The sequence below is a fragment of the Rhinatrema bivittatum genome, chromosome 1, assembly GCF_901001135.1.
Source record: "Rhinatrema bivittatum chromosome 1, aRhiBiv1.1, whole genome shotgun sequence".
In the NCBI taxonomy this organism is placed as follows: domain Eukaryota; kingdom Metazoa; phylum Chordata; class Amphibia; order Gymnophiona; family Rhinatrematidae; genus Rhinatrema; species Rhinatrema bivittatum.
This window is the reverse complement of record NC_042615.1, coordinates 407,196,498-407,220,075: the sequence shown is the minus strand read 5'-3', so window position 1 is coordinate 407,220,075 and position 23,578 is coordinate 407,196,498. Positions and strand designations below refer to the sequence as shown.

General features: G+C 45.1%; 1 protein-coding gene across 1 annotated transcript in view; it reads left to right on the top strand.

Moving 5' to 3' along the window:
* DNAH6 (dynein axonemal heavy chain 6) overlaps nucleotides 1-23,578 on the top strand; it is a 3,261,518-nt gene that overhangs the window by 2,812,064 nt on the left and 425,876 nt on the right. The window contains 2 exon segments of the mRNA XM_029602297.1: nucleotides 8,498-8,644; nucleotide 9,463. Of these exon segments, the coding sequence (XP_029458157.1) occupies nucleotides 8,498-8,644; nucleotide 9,463 (148 nt within the window).

Genomic DNA, 23,578 nt, shown 5'->3' with positions numbered 1-23,578 from the left:
TTTAATCTTCACTTCTGTTCTCATTCACTGTGAAAAAGAGACAAAGGCACTGCTTTCTGTTTTTCACTGGAACCAGAACAAAATTAGATATCAAAGAAATACTTTAATTAAAGGTAAAAACCAATGCCCGACTCAGGCTGAGTTTCGCCCATACAACATGGGCTGTTTCAGGGGCTATACAAACAAATACATATATTATTTATTTATTTATTTATTTAAGGTTTTTTTATACCGGCATTCATGAACTCGTTCACATCATGTCGGTTTACAGAAAACAGGGGTGCGGATAATACAACCAAAAAACATAAATAACGTGATGAAGAGAAGCAGTTACAATTAACAAGGGCTAATGAACTGGGAATGTAAGAAATAGAAAGAGATAGAGGAGAATAATTATGTACAAAAGTTCAATATAAATATGGTGTCTCATATGTACAGTCTCTGAGTAGAGAGTTTGTTTATGGTGCATATTAGGTAGAGTTCGAGAAGGCTTGCCTGAAAAGCCATGTCTTGAGTCTTTTCCTAAAGGTTAGGAGACATGGTTCGTTTCTGAGTTCTGGAGGGATGGAGTTCCATAACTGTGGGCCTGCGGTGGAAAGGGCTCGGTCTCTTAAGGTGCTGTGATTAGTGGTTTTCGTGGGTGGAACAATGAGGCAAGATGATACATGATACAAGATTAATACATGATACATGATTAATACATGATCATGATACATGATACATGATTAATACATGATACATGATACAAGATGATACATGATACAAGATTAATACATGAGCTCATAAATATATACATTTATAACATTAAAAATTTAAAAATGCATACATATTAGTAGTACCACACAGTGAAAAACATATATAAGAAACATATATAAAAAAATCTCATACATTTAAAACACATACATGCATACAAAATTAATAAATAGATAAATATGAATTACAAATATCTATAAGAACAACTCAAAAAAGATGACCATTCAAATAATGTTAATTCCTTCACAGTAACTAGTAGTGCAGCTACAGATATTAGCCTATTAGGAGCATATAAAATATATAAATACTAATTCCATGAAAATATACCATTTTTACTTATAGACTTTTTTTTTTATAAATATGTAACAAAGGGTAGATGTAAGTTACTTCACACTGAATGACTAAGATAGCTGAGCTGGCAGTATAACAATATTAGGTGTCATGTATGAAATGTTAATAATGTTCTAAAAATGTGATTTTTTTTTAATAAAAAAAACAAATGTGTGAAAAAGTTCCTTTGTGAGCAATAGTGTCCTGACACTATCAGGCACAATAGCTCACAGTCTGTAAACTGATTAACATCTCAGCAAACAGGAAGTCTATTGTATTTGTCCACCACAGGAATCTTGCTAAGTAATTAAAATAAAAATAAGATTAAAAGATCCTTGCTTGTTGTAAAAAAGCTTAACAAAAGTAAAAAGTTAAAGATACTATTAAAAGCTTAGCTCAGACTGCAATTGTTAAATAGTGCTGTCAAAACGGAGCTGTACAAGCGCAGTTCATATTAAACAGCAAAGGTGTATTAAATCTCTTTCTTTTTTTTTTTTTTGTTTAAATCTTTTTTTATTAAGAGGTAAAAACATGAATACAAAACAAAGGTAATCGTACATGAACAATAACAGTAGGAATCCAAACAGCAAATTAACACTCTTATAGTTTATATACAAAAAGAAGAAAAGTACAGTAAATAGAGAGGGGAGAAGAAGAAAGGAGAGAAAAGGTGCAAGTCAAAGGAGAGAATAAGAAAGAGAGAAAAGAAGGAGAAAGAAAAAAGACAGAGGCTCACTTGATCCAAGAATCAGTCAGTCAACACCACCCATTCCTCTAAGTCATTGAAGCTATGTAGTCATCGAGGGGCTTCCACACCCTTCCCCATGATATTAATCCATGAAATTTAATAGCCATGTTTTTTTTATATTTACTAAACATACAAACAGAGTTCCACCATAGGTGCTCAGAAAGCAAATCACTGTGTTTCCAGTTAGCCATAATATTATGTATAGCTACAGTCAATAAAATGTCTAATAATTTACGAGAAGGTGTGGGAAGTCTTACAGATGCATCTGCACATTTAAGTATGATCAGTGAATATGTAATAGGTTGGGAAAGTCCAATTGTTGCGGAGATAAGTTTCCACACCTGCCCCCAAAAGGTTGACGCATATGGGCAAGAGAAAAGAATATTTATTTATTTATTTATTTATTTATTTAACATCTTTTTTATACCGACATTAAAATACACATCATATCGGTTTACATTGTAATGAAAAGGTTGAAATTACATGGAACAGGGGAAGGAGAGAACTAGGAGATTTTGAGTGAGAGAGTAGAGGCTCTAGGGGGAGCCTGAGAGGTAAAGCGAGGGGGAGGGGGAATGGGAGATAAAAACAAAAAACAAAACATATTTACAAACATTGATCGTGGTCATGAATGATGAAACATAATTACATAATTACAGCAGGGAGGGCGAAGGAGGGTAGAGAGGGTGGCTAGTCTGGGAAGGCCTGGTGGAAGAGCCATGTTTTGAGCATCTTTCTGAATTTCAGGGGGCAGGGCTCCAGACGGAGGTAGGATGGTATGGTGTTCCATTGCGTTGGACCGGCAATAGATAGGGCACGTTCCCTGGTTGCCGAAAGGCGGGCCTTCTTAAGGGGTGGGACTTGAAGGGTGCCAGCAAGGTTTGTTCTGGTGGGGCGGGCAGATTGCGAGAGTTGGAGAGGTTTGCTAAGCCATGAGGGATTGTTCATGTAAATAGATTTGTGTATAATGGTGAGGGATATGAAGAGGATGCAGAAAGAGATGGGTAGCCAATGCAGTTCCTTAAGGACTGGGGTTATATGGTCTGTCTTACGTGTGTTGCTAAGGAGTCTTGCAGTGGCGTTTTGAAGTATCTGGAGGGGTTTGATAGTGGTGTAGGGGAGTCCAAGGTAGAGGGAGTTGCAGTAATCCAGCTTGGATGAGAGGGTAGCTTGGATGACTGTTTTGAGATCGTGTGTGTGAAGTAGGGGCTTGAGTTTTTTGATGATGTTTAGTTTGTAGAAACCGCCTTTAAGGACAGAGCTGATGTGTTTTTTTAGGTTCAGAAGAGGGTCGATGAGGACACCAAGGTTTCGGACGGCGGGCTGTGAGATTAAGGAGAGGGTCTTGGGGTCATTGGGGGGAGGAGCTTGAATGTTTGATGGTTGTGGATGAGGAGAAGCTCGGTTTTTGAGGCATTGAGTGCGAGTTGAAGGGATGTGAGTAGAGAGTTGATGGAAGATAGGCATTCCTCCCAAAAGCTAAGGGTGGCGGAGATAGATTCGTGGAGGGGAATGATAATCTGGACATCATCAGCGTAGATGTAGAATTTAAGGCCAAGGTCTGAAAGGAGATGACAGAGGGGTAGGAGATATATGTTAAAGAGGGTGGAGGAGAGGGAGGAGCCTTGGGGTACTCCTTGTGTGAGAGGGAGCTGAGCGGACTCTGAGCTGCCAAGTTTCACGGAGAAGCATCTGTTAGCCAAGTAGGATTTGAACCATCGGAGGGCACTGTCGGAGATACCTATGTTTATGAGACTGGAGATTAGGAGATTGTGGCTTATCGTGTCAAAGGCAGCTGAGATATCTAAGAATGCAATGAGAAAATTGTGACCCTGGTCCAGGCCAATGAGTAGGGTGTCAGTGAGGGAGAGTAGGAGGGCCTCGGTGCTCCGGTTCTTGTGGAAGCCGAATTGGGATGCGTGAAGGATGCAGTTGTCTTCTAGGTATTCCATGAGTTGGGCGTTTACTATTTTCTCCATAATTTTAGCAATGAAGGGAAGGTTTGAAATGGGACGGTAGTTGGAGGGGTCTTTGGGGTCCAGTGATGGTTTCTTGATGAGGGGTTTGACAACTGCGTGTTTTAGTGTGTCAGGAACAGTGCCAGCAGATAAGGAGCAGTTTATGATGTCTGCTAGGGGTTGAGCAATAATGTTGGGAATAGAGAGGAGAGTTTTGGTGGGGATGGTGTCGGAGGGGTGGGAAGCAGGCTTGCTTCTTTTGAGGATGGACTCAATTTCCTTAGGGGAGGTAGGGTCCAGGGTGTGTAGCGTGTACTTATGTGGGGGCGGGTGTTTAGTGGGCTTGCAATTACTGGGTGAGGGAGTCATGGGCATAGGGGTGGACGCGGGAGGGAACCTGCGGAGTAAGTTGGCAATTTTGTTTTGGAAAAAGTGAGCTAGCTCTTCACATTTAGCGCCGGTGTCCACATCCGATGTGGTTGGGGAGGTAGGTTTTGTGAGAGCTGCAACATAGGTGAAGTGGGTCTTTGGGTTGAATGAGTATTGGTGTATTTTGGTGGCGTAGTAGTCCCGCTTGGTTTTTTGGATAGCAAGGCGGTAGGTGTGAAGGTAGGATTTGTAGGAGGAGGCGTTCAGGGATGTGGGGTCTTTGCGCCAAGTTCTTTCTTTGAGTCTGAGGTCGTGTTTCATACAGCGTAGCTCAGGGTTGTACCAGGGTTTTTTACTTGAGGGGGCGGAGTGTTGGCTACGAGTGACTAGGGGGCACAGGTTGTCGGCTATGTCTCGGGTGAGGTTATTCCAGGAGTTAAGAGCTGAATCGGGAGTGGAGTGGTCAAGCTTGTCAAGGGATTCTGTGAGTGCTGCTGAGAGTTCCTCGGGTGAGCAGGATTTGCGGAAGGAGTTGTTTTGCGGGGGAATGTTGGTGTAGGTGGCGCTAAGGGTGAGGTTTATTTCAATGAGGGAGTGGTCAGACCAGGGTACAGGTGTGCATTGGCTGTAGTGGGGGTCTGTATGTGGAAGTTGACGAAAAGGAGGTCCAGAGTATGCCCTGCCTTCTGAGTGGGGGTGGAGATGATTTGGGTAAAGCCAAGTGCCTGCAGGGCGGTTAAGAGGGTTTCACAGGAGGGTGATAGGGGTCGAGAGTCAACATGGAGATTGAAATCTCCTAGAAGAATAGCTGGTCTTTCATTGTTGATATTGTTGGTTATCAGTTCAATGAGTGGGGAGGGATTGAGTTCCAGTAAGCCTGGTGGGACATAGACTAGGCAAATTTGTAGTTTAGCAGAATTGAACAGGCCCACTTCTAGCCTAGGTGGGGGGCTGATGTTCAGTGGCCTGAGGTTGAGGGTTTTTTTGGCGACTAGGAGTAAGCCACCTCCTTTTCTTTTTGGCCTGGGCAGCGAGAAAATGTCATGTGTTTGTGTAGGGAGCTGGTTTAGGATCACTGAGTCTGTGTCCTTGAGCCAGGTTTCGGTGACTGCACATATATCGGGATTGTGGTCGTGCAGGAGGTCATCAAGGATGTGAGATTTTTTTGTGATGGATTGGGCATTGAACAGCATAAGGGCTAGGGTGGTGAGCCCTAGAAGCTGGTTTAGGGGAGAGATGAGGATAGGGAGGAGGGATTTACGTTGTACTTGGGGGGTTGCAAAGTTAAGGGATGGAGGTTTGTGTGAGGGGTAAGGTAAGCGGGGGATGGGGAAGTGTTCAGATGGAGTGCAGGCGTGGGGAGGCATAGTGGGGTAGGGGGCTAGTCGGTGGGATGCGTGGGACGAGGAGTGGTGAGAGATGGTGTGGGGGGATTGGACGCTTCGACTTCTCTAGGATTAGAGTGGGTGCAGAATTGTATGCTGTAGTGGGAAATTAGCAGGTGGATACAATACATATGCAGTATGCAGGTACAATACAGTATGCAGGTGTAAATTAGCAGTATGCAGGTGGATACAGTACAAGTACGAAAGTTTTAAGGATGCAACCAAAAACATTGCATGGTTTGTGATAGAGAGCATATAGGGGGTGGATCCCTATAGTACGAGCACTTATCTGTCTATGCGGATCTTGGTGGGTTGAAGGATGGTTCCACTGGGTTCGGCAGGGCGCAAGTCCAAAGGGCCGGAGAATGACTTGTTGTCTGGTTTGCCCGGTGGAGTTGAGGATGAATGGGCGCACGAAGGGGCGCACTAAGGGGCAGGCCCCTTAGTTCGCGCTCCTTCGTGCGCGCGACGCCAGGAGAGGTAAGTGGCCTTTAAAAGGCCCGTCTGTCGCTCCGATGATGTGGTCCAAGGGTGCCTGGCCTCCGATTGGCCGGGGGGCGCGGCTGCGGGAGTCGGGTGCGTCGGACCTAGCAGGTAGGCCTTGCGGGCATTCGAGTGCCGGCTCGGGGGGGGAAAGAGAGGCCCTTACCCCACGGTGGTGCGCCGGTCGATGCTGGAGCCGTCCGGGTCCGAAAGGGGGATCCCACGATGGAGGTGGCCTTTAAAAAGGCCCGTCTGTCACTCCGATGACGTGGTCCAAGGGCGCCTGGCCTCCGATTGGCCGGGGGGCGGGCTGCGGGAGTCGGGTGCGTCGGGCCTAGCAGGTAGGCCTTGCGGGCGTTCGAGTGCCGGCTCGGTGGGGGGAGGGAGAGGCCCTTACCCCGCGGTGGTGCGCCGGTCGATGCTGGAGCCGTCCGGGTCCGAAAGGGGGATCCCACGATGGAGGTGGCCTTTAAAAGGCCCGTCTGTCACTCTGATGACGTGGTCCAAGGGCGCCTGGCCTCCGATTGGCCGGGGGGCGCGGCTGCGGGAGTCGGGTGTGTCGGGCCTAGCAGGTAGGCCTTGCGGGAGTTCGAGTGCCGGCTCGGGGGGGAGGGAGAGGCCCTTACCCCGCGGTGGTGCGCCGGTCGATGCTGGAGCCGTCCGGGTCCAAAAGGGGGATCCCACGATGGAGGTGGCCTTTAAAAGGGCCATCTGTCGCTCCGATGACGTGGTCCAAGGACGCCTGGCCTCCGATTGGCCGGGGGGCGCGGCTGCTGGGGTCGGGTGCGTCGGGCCTAGCAGGTAGGCCTTGCGGGCGTTCGAGTGCCGGCTCGGGGGGGGGGGAGAGGCCCTTACCCCGCGGTGGTGCGCCGGTCGATGCTGGAGCCGTCCGGGTCCGAAGTGTAAGAGGGAAGCAGCCCAGCACGGTGTACAGGAACAGCTTTCCCTGGAACAGGTACTCATTCCTCGAGGGCCTACACCTTCCAACTTCTGGTCTTCTGTGAGACAGTATGTGAGTGTTACCATCTGGTTCAGTATATGAACTTTGCATACCCTGCCTACTCACTATATTTCAGTTTCTCTCCAGCTCAGCCTCCAGGGATCACTGTTCCTGTATCTGAGGGACTGCAGCCCAGCTGGACATTCCAGCTCACTACTGCCACCTCTGGTGGTTCAATATACTGTTTAATAAAAGAACTAGTGTGTGTCTGTCTCTAAACTCTGAGCCTGACTGGTGGTCCCTCTCGGGATCTTCCCCCGGGGGCATGGTCATCTGCCACCGGCCCAAAGATCCACCCACAACTATTCCAAACATCACATGCAATAATACCAATGTGAAGTGGCAAGTTACCACACCATATGGTAACTGAAAAATTTCCATAAACACATCCATGTTTGTTATCAATGCATTAGTAACACTTTTTGATGAATCTAGGGGTTAGCCAGCTAATGTAACTCCTCCCTGAAATGCCTCCAGAATGCCTCTAACTTAGCCAGCTAAATTTTAGCCAGGTAATAAGATAGCTGGCTAAAATATAGCCTGTTTTATATGCATAAAGAACTTTGAAAATCAACTCTTACTTATTTTGTCCTCTTTAACTCAAGAAATTAAACAACATAAATAAGAAATGTCTAGACTTTATGAATATATAGTTTTCCCCACTTTTAGTTGAAGTTTAAGTCTTCTTCATGGTTAATAAATTTGTCTTGCATTCACTGTTAGACCCAGGACTATTATCTGTCATTGTCTTCTATGATGATCTTAATGCTGACATTTCAGTGTAATACCATAATACTAGGGTCATATAAGCAAACTTATTATTATTAATGGGGTGATAAATGTGTACAGTAATATTACAAATTTACTGTCTCTGAGTAAACTAGAATAAAACTGAAACTATATTTGATGAAATGGAATTTTGACCTAAAAAATATACCTCATTATGGGCCTCATTTTCTAAAGTATCGCAGGCCTGCGATACTTTAGAAAATCCCGCTAACGGGGGGGCAGGGGCTGAAGCCGGGGGGCGGTCCGGCAGCGATCACACCTCCGCGATGTGATCGCTGCCGGCATCGCGCCCAATAACTACACCATAGAAGGTGTAGTTATTGGGTGCGAAATAGCCAGCGAAAAGGGCCTTACCTTTCTGCTGTGCGCACTGTCCTCGCGGAGTCGGCCCCGGTGACACCCCCGACTCCTCCTCTTCCGGGGCCGACTCCGCCCCGATTTCAGTAGTGCAGGCCTGCGCTACTTTTGCTAGCTACTTTTGCTAGCTTTGGAAAATGAGGCCCTATATCTCTGTAAAGTACCATCAGCCTTTGTGTCTTTTATACTGAAATATTAATGCATCCAATTATACTCTTATATTTTTAATATTATAATAATCTAGATAGTTGGACTTTAAAACATAGACACCATATTGCAGGATACTATTAAGATATGTATATGTCTTTCTATTATTTAAAATCAGGTTACCAATGAACCTCCAAAAGGGCTTCGTGCAAATATCAGACGGGCATTCACAGAAATTACTCCTAACTTCTTTGAAGAACACATCCTTGAGAAAATGTGGAGAAAATTAATTTTTGGTATTTGTTTCTTCCATGCTATTATTCAGGTATGGCTATTTTGTTATTTTTTTAGCTAGGTTTAGCTCTGCAGATCTTAATCAATTTCAATTAAATTTAGGCTCTTTTCACAATTGAAGATTTAACCATTCACGCAACAAATAGTGGCCAAATACCAGGTTTTACAAAAGATCTATTATGTTGGATGCATAGAATGGCTTTATATCATGAGATAGTTGAGACAAAAACAGTAGCAAACTTCAAAAAAGCATGAGAAAAGCAAAAAGGATCTGTGTTGTGAAGAAGTGAAAGGAAACCCAAAATGAACTGGGCACCAGGAATTAAATTCCTGGTAGAAACTTGCTTGCTACCATAAGAAACTTGCTGGGCAAACTGGATGATCTTTTTCTACCTTCATTACTATGTTACTAATATTGAAAGCACTCTCTATTAGACAGGTGTGTCTTAAAGAATTAAAAGAAAGATTATTTGGCATGGTTGGGCCTTCTTTATGGAACTCCCTGTTTGAAGATTTGAAAGCTGAGACATCTCTTCCCAGGTGTAGCACAGCAAATGTGGTCTGTGGCTGGCTGAAGACAGATTACAGACTCTAGTTTTTCTTTTGTGCAATTTTATTATCAGCATTCAAAGTATATACAAAAGTTGCTTACCTCAGCAATACTTCACACCAACATAGAAACAAAGCAGTATTCAAATGGAGCTACCTTCTCCTTGACTTCCAATGGCCTCCTTTGCTCTCCTCTGAGCCTATATGCCTGCTCAGAGGAGACACCTTGCACCCAGAATACCTTGTGTTAAGGTAGACTGGGAACAGGCAGCTGGGACCGGTCTTTTAAGATATTCTGAGGGTTTCTAGAGTGAACTCTGCCAAATACCCTTTCCCTCCGCTCAAAAGAACATAAAAACATAAGAAATGCCATACTGGGTCCACCAAGCCCAGCATCCTGTTTCCATCAGTGGTCAATCCAAGTCACAAGCAGCTAGCTTGTAGCCAAACATTAAATAGATCTCAAGCTACTGTTCCTTACTGATTAATTGCAATTTATGGATTTTTCTTCTAGGAACTTATCCAAACCTTTTTTAGACCCAGTTACAATAACTGCCGTAGGCATTGAATTCCAGAGCTTAATTATGCGTTGAGTGAAAAAGAATTTTGTTCGATTTGTTTTAAATTAGCTACTTGCTAACTTCAAGTGGAGTGACCTCTTGTCCCTTAATTATCTGAGACAATAAATAACCAAATTACATTAATCTCTTCAAGTCTTTATCCCAGGACAAGCAGGATGACAGTCCTCACATATGGGTGATGTCACTGGACAGAGCCCTATCACGGAAAACTTTCTGTCAAAGTTTCTAGAAACTTTTGACTGGTACACTGAGCCCACTGAGCATGCCCAGCATGCCATGATCCCTCGAGCCACAAGGGTCTCCCTTCAGTCTTCTTTTTTCTGCGCTGCAGTTAAGGAGCCCTGTGTGTCTCCACATAATTTTTCCTCACGAAAAATCTAATAATTTCTAAAAATAAATCCCCTCATTGGGGTCTCCCAGTCTTGGGTAACTTTTTTCCATCGATCGCTGACATAAAATTATATTTGCGGTCGATACTGTTACTTTATTTCTCAGTACCCGCAGGCCGTCGACGGCTGTCCGGCCTATACAATGGCAACCGGCTTTAAAAAATGCCCGAATTGCCCCCATACTATGTCTATATATGTCTATAACAGATCTGCATATTGAATGTGTTCTCTGCCTCGGCCCCGGACACAAAGTCTCATCATGTCCACAATGCGCCGAGATGACTTCAAAAGGTAGACGGGCCCGTCTAGATAAAATGGAACACCTCTTCAATATCCAACTTGTTTCATCGTCATCGACGCAGTCGTCACCGGTGGGAGTTACAAAAAAGTAATACTTAAAACCCGCCGAGTGCATGGGGGTAGTGAGGACCCACTATCCCCGACTCCATCGAAAGCATCGACGAAATCCACATCGGTGCTTGAAAAAAGAGAACACCGAGAAAAGCACCGACATCGGCATTGTCGAGATTTACCTGGTGCCGATTCCGATCCAGAGGTGAGTTCAATTCCCATCAACCCACCCGCAAAAAAGCCCAGGATCGAAGAACCTTTGATGCCATCAACTCCGTAACCGAGGCAATCCCCACCGACATCAGTGACGGTTACTGAGCCCCCACAGGGACCTGTGGTGCAGCCAGTTTTGCCTCCTCTGCCACCCCCTATAGCTGCTCTGTCCGCATCAACTATCAGGGAGGAACTGGACGGATTTATCCTCCAGGCAGTAGTCGATGCCCTCCGTGACCTCCATCCACCGGTGCCGGTTCCCATACCTCCACTGACTCCGGAGGCATCGATGCTTCAAACATTACTATCTCAACTCAATTCCTTGCTCAGTGCCTTACCGACTCAACTGGTGCCATCAAGACTGAAGACACCAATCAAGTGACCGAATCCACCGGTGTCCATTCCGGACCCTTCAGATTCGGAATCTATCGACTCCGAGCCAATGCCAGGTCCTTCAGGTCTCTCAGGCTCGAGAGGCTCGATTCCAGCACTGAATCCATCGATGCCCATTCCAACACCATCGGTGCCACATAAAAAGAAACGAAAATCATTGATGGAACCATCAAAAATCAAATTTTCATCGATACCATTTTCCATTCCTCCTGCTAGTCCACATCCACATACATTCTCGGACACCTGGGAGGATGTGGACTCCGATTCCTCCACTGAAGACATCTTGTCAAATCCATCACTACAAGAAGAAAGGAGGAAATCACCTTAGAAGATCTCTCCTTCTCTAACTTTGTTAAAGAGATGTCTGAGATGATCCTCTTTCAATTGGCTACTGAAGAGGACTCTAGACATAAAACCTTAGAAGTCCTTCAATTTGTTGAAGCACTTAAAGAGATTATGGCCATACCTGTACATGAGGTTCTGGTTGATCTCCAAAGATGCTTTTGGGAGCATCCATGCACAATGCCACCTGTAAATAAATGAACAGATGCCACTTACTTAGTACAACATATCCCTGGATTCCAGAAGCCGCAGCTCCCACATCAGTCGGTGGTGGTAGAGTCTGCTCAGAAGCGATCAAAAAGACTTAAACCTCATTTTTCCATGCCTCCTGGAAAGGAACAAAAATTCCTAGACACCTTAGGTCGCAAGATGTTCCAGGGTTCTCTTTTGTTATCTCGTATTGCCTCGTATCAGCTCTATATGACACAATACCAGCAGAACTTGTGGAAGCAGATGCTTGACTTCTCAGAAACCCTTCCACAACAATATCAAGACTCTTTCAATTCCATCATTCACAAGGGTCTAGAGGCTGATAAGCATGAGGTCTGGGCTGCCTGAGATTCATTTGAAACCTCCTCCAGAATGGCAGCATCTGGTATTGGTGCTTGTAGATGGGCATGGCTTAAAGCTTCCAACCTCAAGCCTGAGGTCCAGGAAAAATTGGCAGATCTACCCTGCATAGGTGAAAACCTTTTTGGTGACAAGGTGCAAGTGGCAGTGGCACAGTTAAAAGATCACAGCGAGACTTTACGCCAACTTTCAATGATACCAGCGGGCACTCTATCTTCCATAAGATGCTCTTCCAGAAAAGATACAAGGAAACCTTTCTACAGGCTACGTAGATACTACCCACCTCCTTCTCGTGGTAGAACATCCAGACTGTTACAAAGAGGTCAATCAAGACAAGTCAAAACATCCAGATCTCAACCTCCCCCCCAGACAGGCCAGACATCTGGTTTTTGAAGTAATTCCAGGAAACAGCAGCCTCTCCACAAACCTGAATCCAAACTTGCTAGTCGGTGGCTGAGTTTCCTATTTTCTTCCTACCTGGTCAGTCATAACCACAAATCAATGGGTTCTATCCATTATAACACAAAGTTACCACCTGGATTTACTCACAGTGCCCAAGACTCTCCACCAAGGACTCTTTGGGTGCACAAACATCATTCCACTCTTCTTCAAATAGAATTATCCACCCTCCTGAGAGCCAGGGCCATGGAACCAGTTCCCCGACCTCAGCAGGGCAGAGGTTTCTACTCCCGCTATTTTCTCATTCCAAAGAAAACAGGAGGCCTACGTCCCATCTTAGACCTCCAAAATCTCAACAAATTTCTACGAAAAGAAAAATTCAGGATGGTATCCTTAGGCGCCATGCTTCCCCTTCTTCAAGCAGGAAATTGGCTCTGTTCTCTGGATCTTCAAGATGTTTATGCTCACATTCCAATTTTTCCCCCTCACCGCAAGTAACTGCGCTTCCTAGTGGGGCATCAACACTTCCAGTACCAGGTTCTGCCATTCGTACTAGCTTCGGCGCCCCGAGTATTCACAAAGTGCCTAGCTATAGCAGCGGCTCATTTACGCAAGGAAAGCATACATGTGTTTCCCTATCTGGATGACTGGCTCATCAAAAGCCAATCAAGCCAAGGAGTTCTCAATTCTCTCAAACTCACAATCAATCTGCTTCACTTGTTGGGATTTCTAATCAACTATCAAAAATCCCAACTCATACCATCTTGCCTCCTACAGTTTATTGGAGCGGAATTGGACACAACCGAATCAAAAGCCTTCCTACGAAAGGATCATGCAGTCATGCTCTCTAGGCTAGCGACATAGCTGCGCACAAAACAAAAGGCTACAGCCCATCAGTTCCTTACTCTGTTAGGCCACGTCACTCCCCTGGCCCAATTAGCCATGAGAATGACACAATGGACATTGAGATCACAGTGGCTTCAGGCCATTTAACCACTGTCGTCTCCAATAAACATAACCCACCAGTTACGTTCATCTCTCCTCTAGTGGACGAACATGAACAACTTGCTCATAGGCCAACCTTTCCAGCAACCAGTTCCACAAGTCACCTTATCTACTACCCTAGGTTGGGGAGCACATGTAGAGAATCTTCAGACTCAAGGTACTTGGACAAAACTTGAAGCAACCTTTCAAATCAACTTCCTAGAGCTTCGTTATAGGACTGCCTTTCACACAAGACTGTTATAACACAAATAGACAACACAGTTGCCATGTGGTACCTCAACAAACATGGAGATACGGGGTCTTATCTCCTCTGCCAAGAAGCCGCACAGATTTGGGACTGGGCCCTAACACATTCCATGTTTCTCCGGGCCACTTATCTGGCAGGCATACACAATATAGTTGCAGACCGCCTCAGTTGCCAATTCCAATCCCACGAGTGGTCTCTGGATCCTTTAGTAGCGACCAAGATATTCCTCTGTTGGGGTCAACCAACAATGGACCTCTTTGCATCCGAGCTGAATCACAAGGTGAACAAATTCAGCTCCCTGCACAGAGGAACCAGTTAGCCAAGGACGCCTTTGCTTGCCCCTCGAACTCAGGTCTTCTATACGCGTATCCCCCGATACCGCTAATAACCAAAACACTGGTGAAGCTGCAACAGGACAAAGGGTCAATGATACTCATAGCCCCATTTTGGCCTCGACAGGTATGGTTTCCCATACTTCTTGACCTCTCCATCAGAGAACCAATTCGCTTGGGCACAGCACCCATTCTCATAACTCAGGATCAGGGCAGGTTATTTATTTATTTATTTATTTATTTATTTTTAATTTTTATATACCGGAATTCCTGTATGCAATACAAATCAATCCGGTTTACAATTAACAAAAAGGTTGCCCTGGTCTGGGAGGTTAGACCGGGGTTTTTTACATAGAACATTGAACAATTTTACATAGAACATTGAACAATAACAATCAACCAATGAACATTTTTACAAGGAACAATGAAAGTATCAATAATAATTAACAAATAATAAATAACCTTGTTCGTGTTTTGAATAGTATGTGTGTGTTCCCCATTTTTTACAATGGACTTTAGTAGCGTATATCGACTGCAGTAAATGGTAATATAATATGTTATATAATATGTTATATAATATGTTATAACATATTATATAATATAATATAATATAATATAATATAATATAATATAATATAATATTATATTATATAATATAATATGTTATATAATATGTTATAACATATTATATAATATAATATAATATAATATAATATAATATTATATAATATTATATAATATAACATATTATATAATATGTTATATAATATGTTATATAATATGTTATATGGTTATATAATAGGTTGCGCCATTCCAACCTTCAATCCCTATCCCTCACAGCCTGGATGTTGAAAGCTTGATCCTGCAACCATCCAATCTTTCAACTAATGTTTCTCAGGTGCTTGTAGCTTCACGAAAGCCTTCCACACGAAAATCCTATTGTTGTAAATGGAAAAGATTCACCACGTGGTGCACACATAAAAGTATTGATCCCTTTTTCTGCCTCACATCATCTTTATTAGACTATCTCTAGCATCTTTCTGACTCTGGTCTACAGACATCGTCAATAAGGGTACACCTGAGTGCTATCTCAGCTTACCACAAGGGAATAGGGGATGCCCCAATATCAGCACAACCCCTTGTCGGTAGGTTTATGAGGAGTTTAATTCAACTTAAACCTCTGCTACGGCCACCAGTCACAGAATGAGACCTTAATGTAGTACTAGCAAGGCTCATGTGTTCTCCTTTTGAGCCCTTAGATTCATGTGATGTTAAATTTCTTACATGGAAAGTTCTCTGCCTAGTAGCTATTACCTCTGCTAGAAGAGTAAGTGAGTTACAAGCACTTGTAACATACTCACCCTATACCAGGTTTCTACATGACCGAGTGGTACTCCGTACTCACCCTAAATTCCTTCCCAAGGTGGTTACTGACTTCCACTTGAATCAGTCTATAAATTTGCCCATATTCTTTCCAAGACCCCACTCTCACCAAGGCGAAAGAGTTTTACACACCTTGGACTGTAAACGCGCGCTAGTGTATTATCTAGATCGCACAAGAGTCCATAGGAAATCCACCCAACTCTTTGTTTCTTTTGAGAAAAACAAACCGGGTATGGCAGTGGGCAAACAGACCCTCTCTAACTGGCTAGCAGACTGTATAGACTTCAGCTATGAAAAAGCAGGCCTTTCTCTCCAGGGACGAGTAAAGGCGCATTCAGTTAGAGCAATGGCAACCTCAGTAGCACACTATCGTTCTGCACCGATTGCTGACATCTGTAAAGCTGCAACATGGAGCTCTCTTCACACATTTGCAGCCCATTACTGCCTAGACAAGGAAGGCCGACATGATTCAACCTTTGGACAATCTGTCTTAAAGAACTTATTTCCAGTATGATTCCAACTCCTTCCACATCCAACCTGCTGTGATTTCAGGCTGCCTCATTTTTCTCAACAGTGCACCAATTGTTGTGCCTGTTGCACAAGTTGTACGTTCTTGGTCCAAAACAAAGATGACTCAGCCTGTAGTTTGCTAATCACCCATATGTGAGGACTATCATCCTGCTTGTTCTGGGATAAAGCAAAATTGCTTACCTGTAATAGGTGTTATCCCAGGACAGCAGAGTGTAGTCCTCATGAAACCCACCCGCCCCCTACAGAGTTGGGTCCAAAACGTTTTATTATTTTATTTTTGCTAATGCTTATTGCTATAAACGAGACTGAATGGAGACCCCTGTGGCTCGAGGGATCATGGCATGCTGGGAATGCTCAGTGGGCTCAGTGTGCCAGTCAAACGTTTCTAGAAACTTTGACAGAAAGATTTCCGTGATAGGGCTCCGTCCAGTGACGTCACCCATATGTGAGGACTACATCCTGCTGTCCTGGGATAATACCTATTACAGGTAAGCAATTTTGCTTTCCATGATTTTGTAGACCTCTTTCTTATCCCCCCTTAGTCGTCTCTTCTCCAAGCTGAACAGCCCTAACTTCTTTAGCCTTTCCTCATAAGGGAGCCATTCTATGCCCCTTATCATTTTGGTTGCCCTTCTCTGCACTTTCTCTAGTGCAGCTATATCGTTTTTGAGATGTGGTGACCAGAATTGTACACAGTATTAAAGGTGCAGTATCACCATGGAGCAATACAGAGGCATTATTACATCCACCATTTTATTTGCCATTCCCTTCCTCATAATTCCTAACAATTTGATTGCTTTTTTGACTGCCACAGCAAACTGAACTGATGATTTCAATGTATTATCCTCTATTACACCTAGATTTCTTTCCTGGGTGGTAACTTCTAAAATAGAACCTAACATTGTGTAACTACAGTAAGGGTTATTTTTCCCTATATGCATCACCTTGCACTTGTCCACATTAAATTTCGTCTGTCATTTGGAAGCTTTATCTTCTAGTCTCATAAGATCCTCCTGCAGTTTATCATAATCTACTTGAGATTTAACTACACTGCATAATTTTGTATCATTGCAAATTTGATCATCTCAGTCATCACACCCCTTTCCAGATCATTTATAAATATATTTAAAAATATATTAAAAAACACCAATCCAAGTAAAGATCCCTGCTGTCTACATTTTTCCTCTGTGAAAACAGACCATCTGATTTTACTCTCTGTTTTCTGTCTTTTAACCAATTTGCAATCCACAAAAGGACATTGTATTCTATCCCTTGACTTTCTAGTTTTCTTAGAAGCCTCTCATGAGGGACTTTGTCAAATGCCTTCTGAAAATCCAAATACACCACATCTACCAGTTCATCTTTGTCCACATATTTATTCACCTCTTCAAAAAAATATAGAAGATTTGCGAGGCAAGACTTTCCTTAAATAAATACATGCCGGCTGTGTCCCATTAAACCATGTATATTTAAATGTTTTGTGATTTTATTTTTTATAACAGTTTCCATGAATTTTCCTGGCACAGAAGTTAGGCTCATCAGTCTATAGTTTCCCAGATCACCCCTAGAGCCCTTTTTAAATATTGGGATTACATTGGGCACCTTCAAGTCTTCAGGTACAATGGATGATTTTAATGTTTGCATTGTTCTCCAGCAATTGAGAGAGAATCACCTGTACACTAAACTGGAGAAATTTTGTTTGAATGCACTCATCTACCCTTCTTAGGATATATAATATCTGACCATGGGTTTTCAATGGACCCGGAGAAAGTCCAAGGGATCCGCGTCTGGTCCCAACCAGTCGGTCTTCGAGCCCTATTTATTTATTTATTTATTTAACAGCTTTTAATATACCGGCGTTCGTGGGGCACATCACGCCGGTTCACAATAAAACTTGAGAAAGTGGGAAAATTACAAAAAACAGGGAGCGGGGGAGGGAGCATGAGAGAAAGGGGGCGGGGGAGAAGAGGGATGTACAGCGAGAAGAAGAAGTGAGAGCAGCAGAGAAGGTAGAGAAGAGTAACCATAACTGTGGAGGTGTACTTATATACAGCAGATTAACTTATTTACAGCAGGTTAACTTTTTTACAGCAGATCAAGGAGATGCAACTGCTGAAATGAAATTATTTACAGCAGGATATGAGATACGACTTATTAACAGTGGATTATAAGACACAACAGCAGAGGAGAAATTGTTTACAGCAGAGTATTAGATACAGCAACTTGTTCAGATAGCATGCTAACGTGAAATTACATCCAGAGAAGAGTTCAAAATTATTGCGACGGACGAGGAGAAGCGCGGGGGGGGGGGGGGGGGGCAGGTGTCTATGGGGGGATGGTTTTAAGGTAGGCCTGCCTGAATAGCCAGGTCTTGATACCTTTTTTTGAAGTTGAGCAGGGAGGGTTCAAGATGGAGGTGTGTGGGAAGAGAGTTCCAGAGTGCAGGGCCTGCGATGGTGAATGCTCTTTCTCTGGTGGTGGAGAGGTGCGCGATTTTGAGGGGGGGGGGGGTGCAGGATGCCTGCAAGGGTGGATCTTGCGGGACGGTAGGAGGAGTGAAAATGGGGCATTTCCTTGAGCCAGGCGGAGTTGCTTTTGTAGAGAATGTTGTGGAGTATGGTCAGGGTTTTATACTGAATGCGGAAAGAGATGGGTAGCCAATGCAGGTCGATAAGAATGGGTGTGATATGTTCTCTTTTATGGGTGTTAGTTAGGATTCTTGCCATGGCATTCTGTAGTGTTTGCAAGGGTTTGATGGTGGGGTATGGGAGGCCTAGCAGCAGGGCATTGCAGTAGTCCAATTTTGAAAAAATGGTAGACTGCAGGACTAAACGGAAATCCTGTGTGTGCAGTAGTAGTTTGAGATTTTTAAGGATTTGGAGTTTGTAAAAGCCCGCCTTCAGCAGAGACTTGATGTGTGGTTTGAAGTTGAAGTGTTGGTCAAGTGTGACTCCCAGGTCTCTTATGGATGGGGGTAGGGGGTGGGTAAGGGTGGAGAGCAGGGAGGTGGAGGAGGGAGAGTGTTCAGGTTGCTTGGATATGAGGAGTAATTCGGTTTTAGCTGCATTAAGTGCGAGGTGCAGGTTGGATAATAGGGAGTTAATGGAGACTAGGCAGGATTCCCAGAAAAGTGACCTATGATTAAGTATGCTCTACGACTAAGGAATGCCTTATGACCAACGATTTATGCCTTTTGCTTTTATGACTACTGATGCTTTGTATATAGTTGTTATTGTACGTTATATTTATAGTTCTCTCTATTTATTGATCTATTAATTTGCATTGCCTACTCCCCCGGTTATTTGTATTGTTATCGGTTATATGTAAGGGCGCTGCCCAAAAGTTTTTTGTTCTTTGTGAACCGATGCGATGTGCAAACGGCTATCGGTATATAAGAGACTTTAAATAAAAAATAAAAAAATAAAAGAAGGGATTCATTGAGCGTTTTTTGGATGGGGATGAGAATTTGCACGTCGTCTGCATATATGAAGAAATCAAGGCCAAGGTCTGAGAGTAGATGGCAGAGGGGCAGGAGGTAGATGTTGAAGAGGGTAGAGGATAGGGAAGACCCTTGGGGGACGCCTTTCATGAGGGGAACGTGAGCAGATTCAAAATTGTCGAGTTTTATTAGGTATTCTCTATTGGTGAGGTAAGAGGCGAACCAGGCTAGTGCTGTGTCGGCAATGCCTATCTCTGCCAGGTGCGAGAGAAGGATTTGATGATTGACAGTGTCAAAGGCTGCCGAGATGTCCAGGATGGCAAGCAGGAATGATTTTCCTTGGTCCATGCCAATAAGTATGGTGTCAGTGATCGCTAACAGGAGATTCTCGGTATTTCGACCTTTACGGAATCCAAATTGTGAAGGGTGTAGGATGTTATGGTCCTCGCGGAAGTCAGTGAGCTGCGTATTGACTACTTTCTCAAGGATCTTTGACAGGAAAGGAAGGTTGGATATGGGCCGGTAGCTTGCTGGGTCAGTGGGGTTAAGGGTGGGTTTTTTGAGGAAGGGCTTCACAACGGCAAGCTTGAGGGGATCAGGGACTTTACCAAAGGTGAGAAAGCAATTAATAATATCAGCCAAGGGTTTAGCGATGGTGGTGTGGATGGAGAGGAGGGTTTTGGAGGGGATTGTGTCTGCGAAATGGGTGGCCGGTTTCATCTTTTTTAAGATGGTTTCTATCTCACAGGTGGATGTGAGGTCGAGGGATCTAAAGCTGGTGCTGCTGTGGTTAGGGAGGGGGGAGGTGTTGGTGGGGAAGCGCAGGAGGATGCTGGTTATTTTATGTTGGAAGTATTTAGCAAGCTCCTCGCATCTTTCCTTGGAGTGTTCTTTGTGGGTGGTGTTGTGGGGGGACTTTGTGAGATCTGCGACATATGAAAAGAGAGTGTTGGAGTTGAATTGCAGATCGTGAATTTTTGATGCATAGAAGTCCCGTTTGGCTTTGATGGTGGCTTGACGGTAGTCGTGTAGTAATTGTTTATACACTGCCTTGTGCTGGGGGGAGGATTGTCGGCGCCACATGCATTCCTTCGACCTAAGGTCCTGCTTTATCTTTTTCAATTCTTTGGTGTACCAGGGTTTTTTTCTCAGTCTGCAGGTAGGGGATTTCTTTGTGGGTCAAGGGGCAGAGTTAATTGGCTATGGAGTTGGTGATGTGATTCCAAGAGTGAAGAGCTGCATCAGGTTTGACAAGTCAAGGTTCTTTGCTGCTTTGTCGAGTGCTATAGATATGTCTTCTGAGGAGCAGGGTTTACGGAAGGAGATAGTTTTGTTCTGGGTTCGTGTTGTCATGGAGGGGGAATTAAGAAAAATTTGGGCATTGAGGATGAAGTGGTCGGACCAGGGTATGGGGTGGCTACAGGATTGTTGGGTACTGAAAGGTGGGAGTTGACAAAAAGGAGGTCGAGGGTATGACCCGCCTTATGAGTTGGTGAGGTAATGAGCTGTCTGAAACCCAGGGCTTCGAGGGTGATCAGGAGGGTTTCGCAGGCAGGCGTACAGGGGATGGCGTCCACGTGGAGGTTAAAGTCTCCGAGGATGACTGCAGGTGTGTCAGCTTGAGGTGGTCTACAATAAATTCAATGAGGGGGGAAGGGTCGTGTTCGAGAAGGTTAGGTGGGGCATAGATGAGGCATATCTGGAGAGTGGATGATTTGAAAAGCCCAATTTCTAGCCTGGGGGGGCGGGGGGGGGGGGCAGGAGGGTTGAAGTTTGAGGTTAAGGTGCTTTTTAGTGGCCAAGAGTAACACGCCACCTCTTTTTTTAGGTCTCAGGATGGAGAATATGTCGTAGTGGTGTATGGGGAGCTGGTTGAGGATGACATGGTCTGATTCTTTGAGCCATGATTTGGTGATGGCGCATAAATCAGGATTGTCATCCGTGAGCAGGTCGTGGAGGATGGGTGCTTTTTTGAGGATGGCTTGTGCATTGAGAAGGGTTAAGGCAAGTGTGGCTAAGCCTAGGAATTGGCTGAGGGGTGAGATCATAATAGGCACTAGAGAGTTCCGGAGGTTGGAGGGGTGAGGTAGAGATGCGCTGGGTTTGCGCAGGTGTGGGAGGTGTAAGGTGGGGATAGTCAAAATGCACATTTCTGATATAGGGCGGGAATACAGGAAGAGCAGACCATAAAGCTCTAAAAGGTGGGAGGGGAAATCGAGGGGGGGGGGGCAAAATAAGGCTTCAGTGATGCTGAGAGAGGCTACAATGTGGCAAACATTTGTAGAGAACTGTGCTATCTAGTGACTATGAAGTAGGAGAAGAGAGAAGAGACTGGACTAGGCTGCACGGTGCTAAGAGGACGAGGAGACCACAATTCAATGAGAAAAACAGGGATTCATGTATAAGTAAAATGTTAAGACAAAACAGTGCGGGACACCGAGAGTCACAGTGGTTTGACAAGGGGGGCCAAAGGGGGCGGCACAAAGGGGCGCACTAAGGGGCATGCCCCTTTGTCGTGCTCCTTCGGCGCGCGACACCAGCGATGGCACCACGATTTTAAAGGTACCGGCCTCTGTTGATGATGCCGTTCGGGGGGCGGGGTTTGGCGCTCTTACGTGCAGGCAGGCTGGCGATTCTGAAGAGAGCCGCATGGCTCGGAGGGTGCGAGCGCTCCTTTTTGACCCCGGTGGGTCTGTGCAGGCCGCACAAAGGAGGCAGCGGCCGGTGCAGGTTGGGTGGCAGAAGAGACAGGGCCAGCGATGGCGCCGCAATTTTAAAGGTACCCGCCCCTGTTGATGATGCCGTTCGGGGGGGCGGGGTTTGGCGCTCTTACGTGCAGGCAGGCTGGCGATTCTGAAGAGGGCTGCGTGGCTCGGAGGGTGCGAGCGCTCCTTTTTGACCCCGGTGGGTCTGTGCCGGCCGCACAATGGAGGCAGCGGCCGGTGCAGGTTGGGCGGCAACGGTTGGGCCTTGCAACGGTTCCTGGGCTTCACTAACTATTATCGAAGTTTCATTGCCAACTACTCCTCCATGGTTGCGCCACTCACAGCTAGGACTAGGAAAGGGGCCAACACCCGAGTTTGGACACCTAGAGCCATTGCGGCCTTCCATGGGCTCAAAGAAGCCTTCAGCTCTGTTCCATGTCTCCATCACCCGGATCCCAAACGTAGGTTTGTGGTGGAAGTGGATGCCTCAGCAATCGGTGCCGGGACGTTTCTGTGTCAACACTCGCCTACGGGCAAGTTAATTCACTGTTCATTCTATTCACATAAGTTCTCCCCCACAGAACAACTCTTTATGGTTGGTGACCGTGAATTGCTAGCAGTGAAGTTAGCCCTCCAGGAATGGCACCCCTGGTTGGAAGGGGCGCAGTACAAATTCACCATATTCATGGATCACAAAAATATAGAACACCTCAAGTAGACTCAGATTCTGAATCACCGCCAGGCCCGGTGGGAATTGTTCTTTGAGAGATTTGACTTCAACCTCTGTTTCCATCCTGGTTCCAAGAATCAGCGAGCTGACGCGCTGTCTCGGTCCTTTGAGCCTGAGGATCTTCCGGAAGTTCCTAGTTATATCATCGACCCTGCTTGTATCTCGCTAGCAACAACCACTACTGTTCTGGTTGGGAAGACTGTCGTCCCTCGCCGACTATGTGAGCGTGTCTTAAAATAGGCCCATGATTCCAAACTGGCAGGCCATCCCGGCCATGCCAGAACGCTGGAGATGCTGCGCCGACACTATTGGTGGCCCACCATGGTACAAGATTCACGGAATTATGTGGACTCTTGTCCCACTTGCGCGCAACAAAAACCACCAATGGGAAAGCCTTGGGGCTTGCTACAGCCATTACCAGCACCTACCAAACCTTGGTCCACTATTTCGACAGACTTTATCACGGACCTTCCTCCATCACAAAACAACACAATAATTTGGGTTGTGATTGACTGCTTCTCAAAAATGGGTCACTTTATCCCGTTGCCGGGTCTTCCATCAGCCCTGGAATTAGCAAGACTCTTCCTGAAAAATATCTTTCGACTCCACGGACTCCCCAAGGAGATTGCCTCTGATTGGGGACCACAGTTTGCCGCCAAGTATTGGCGCTCCTTATGCTGGAAATTTGATATTTCTTTGAGTTATACTTCGGCTTACCATCCTCAGGCCAATGGGCAGGCTGAGAGAACTAATCGAACTTTGAAAACGTTTTTTACGTTCATACGTAAATGACCAGCAGAATGATT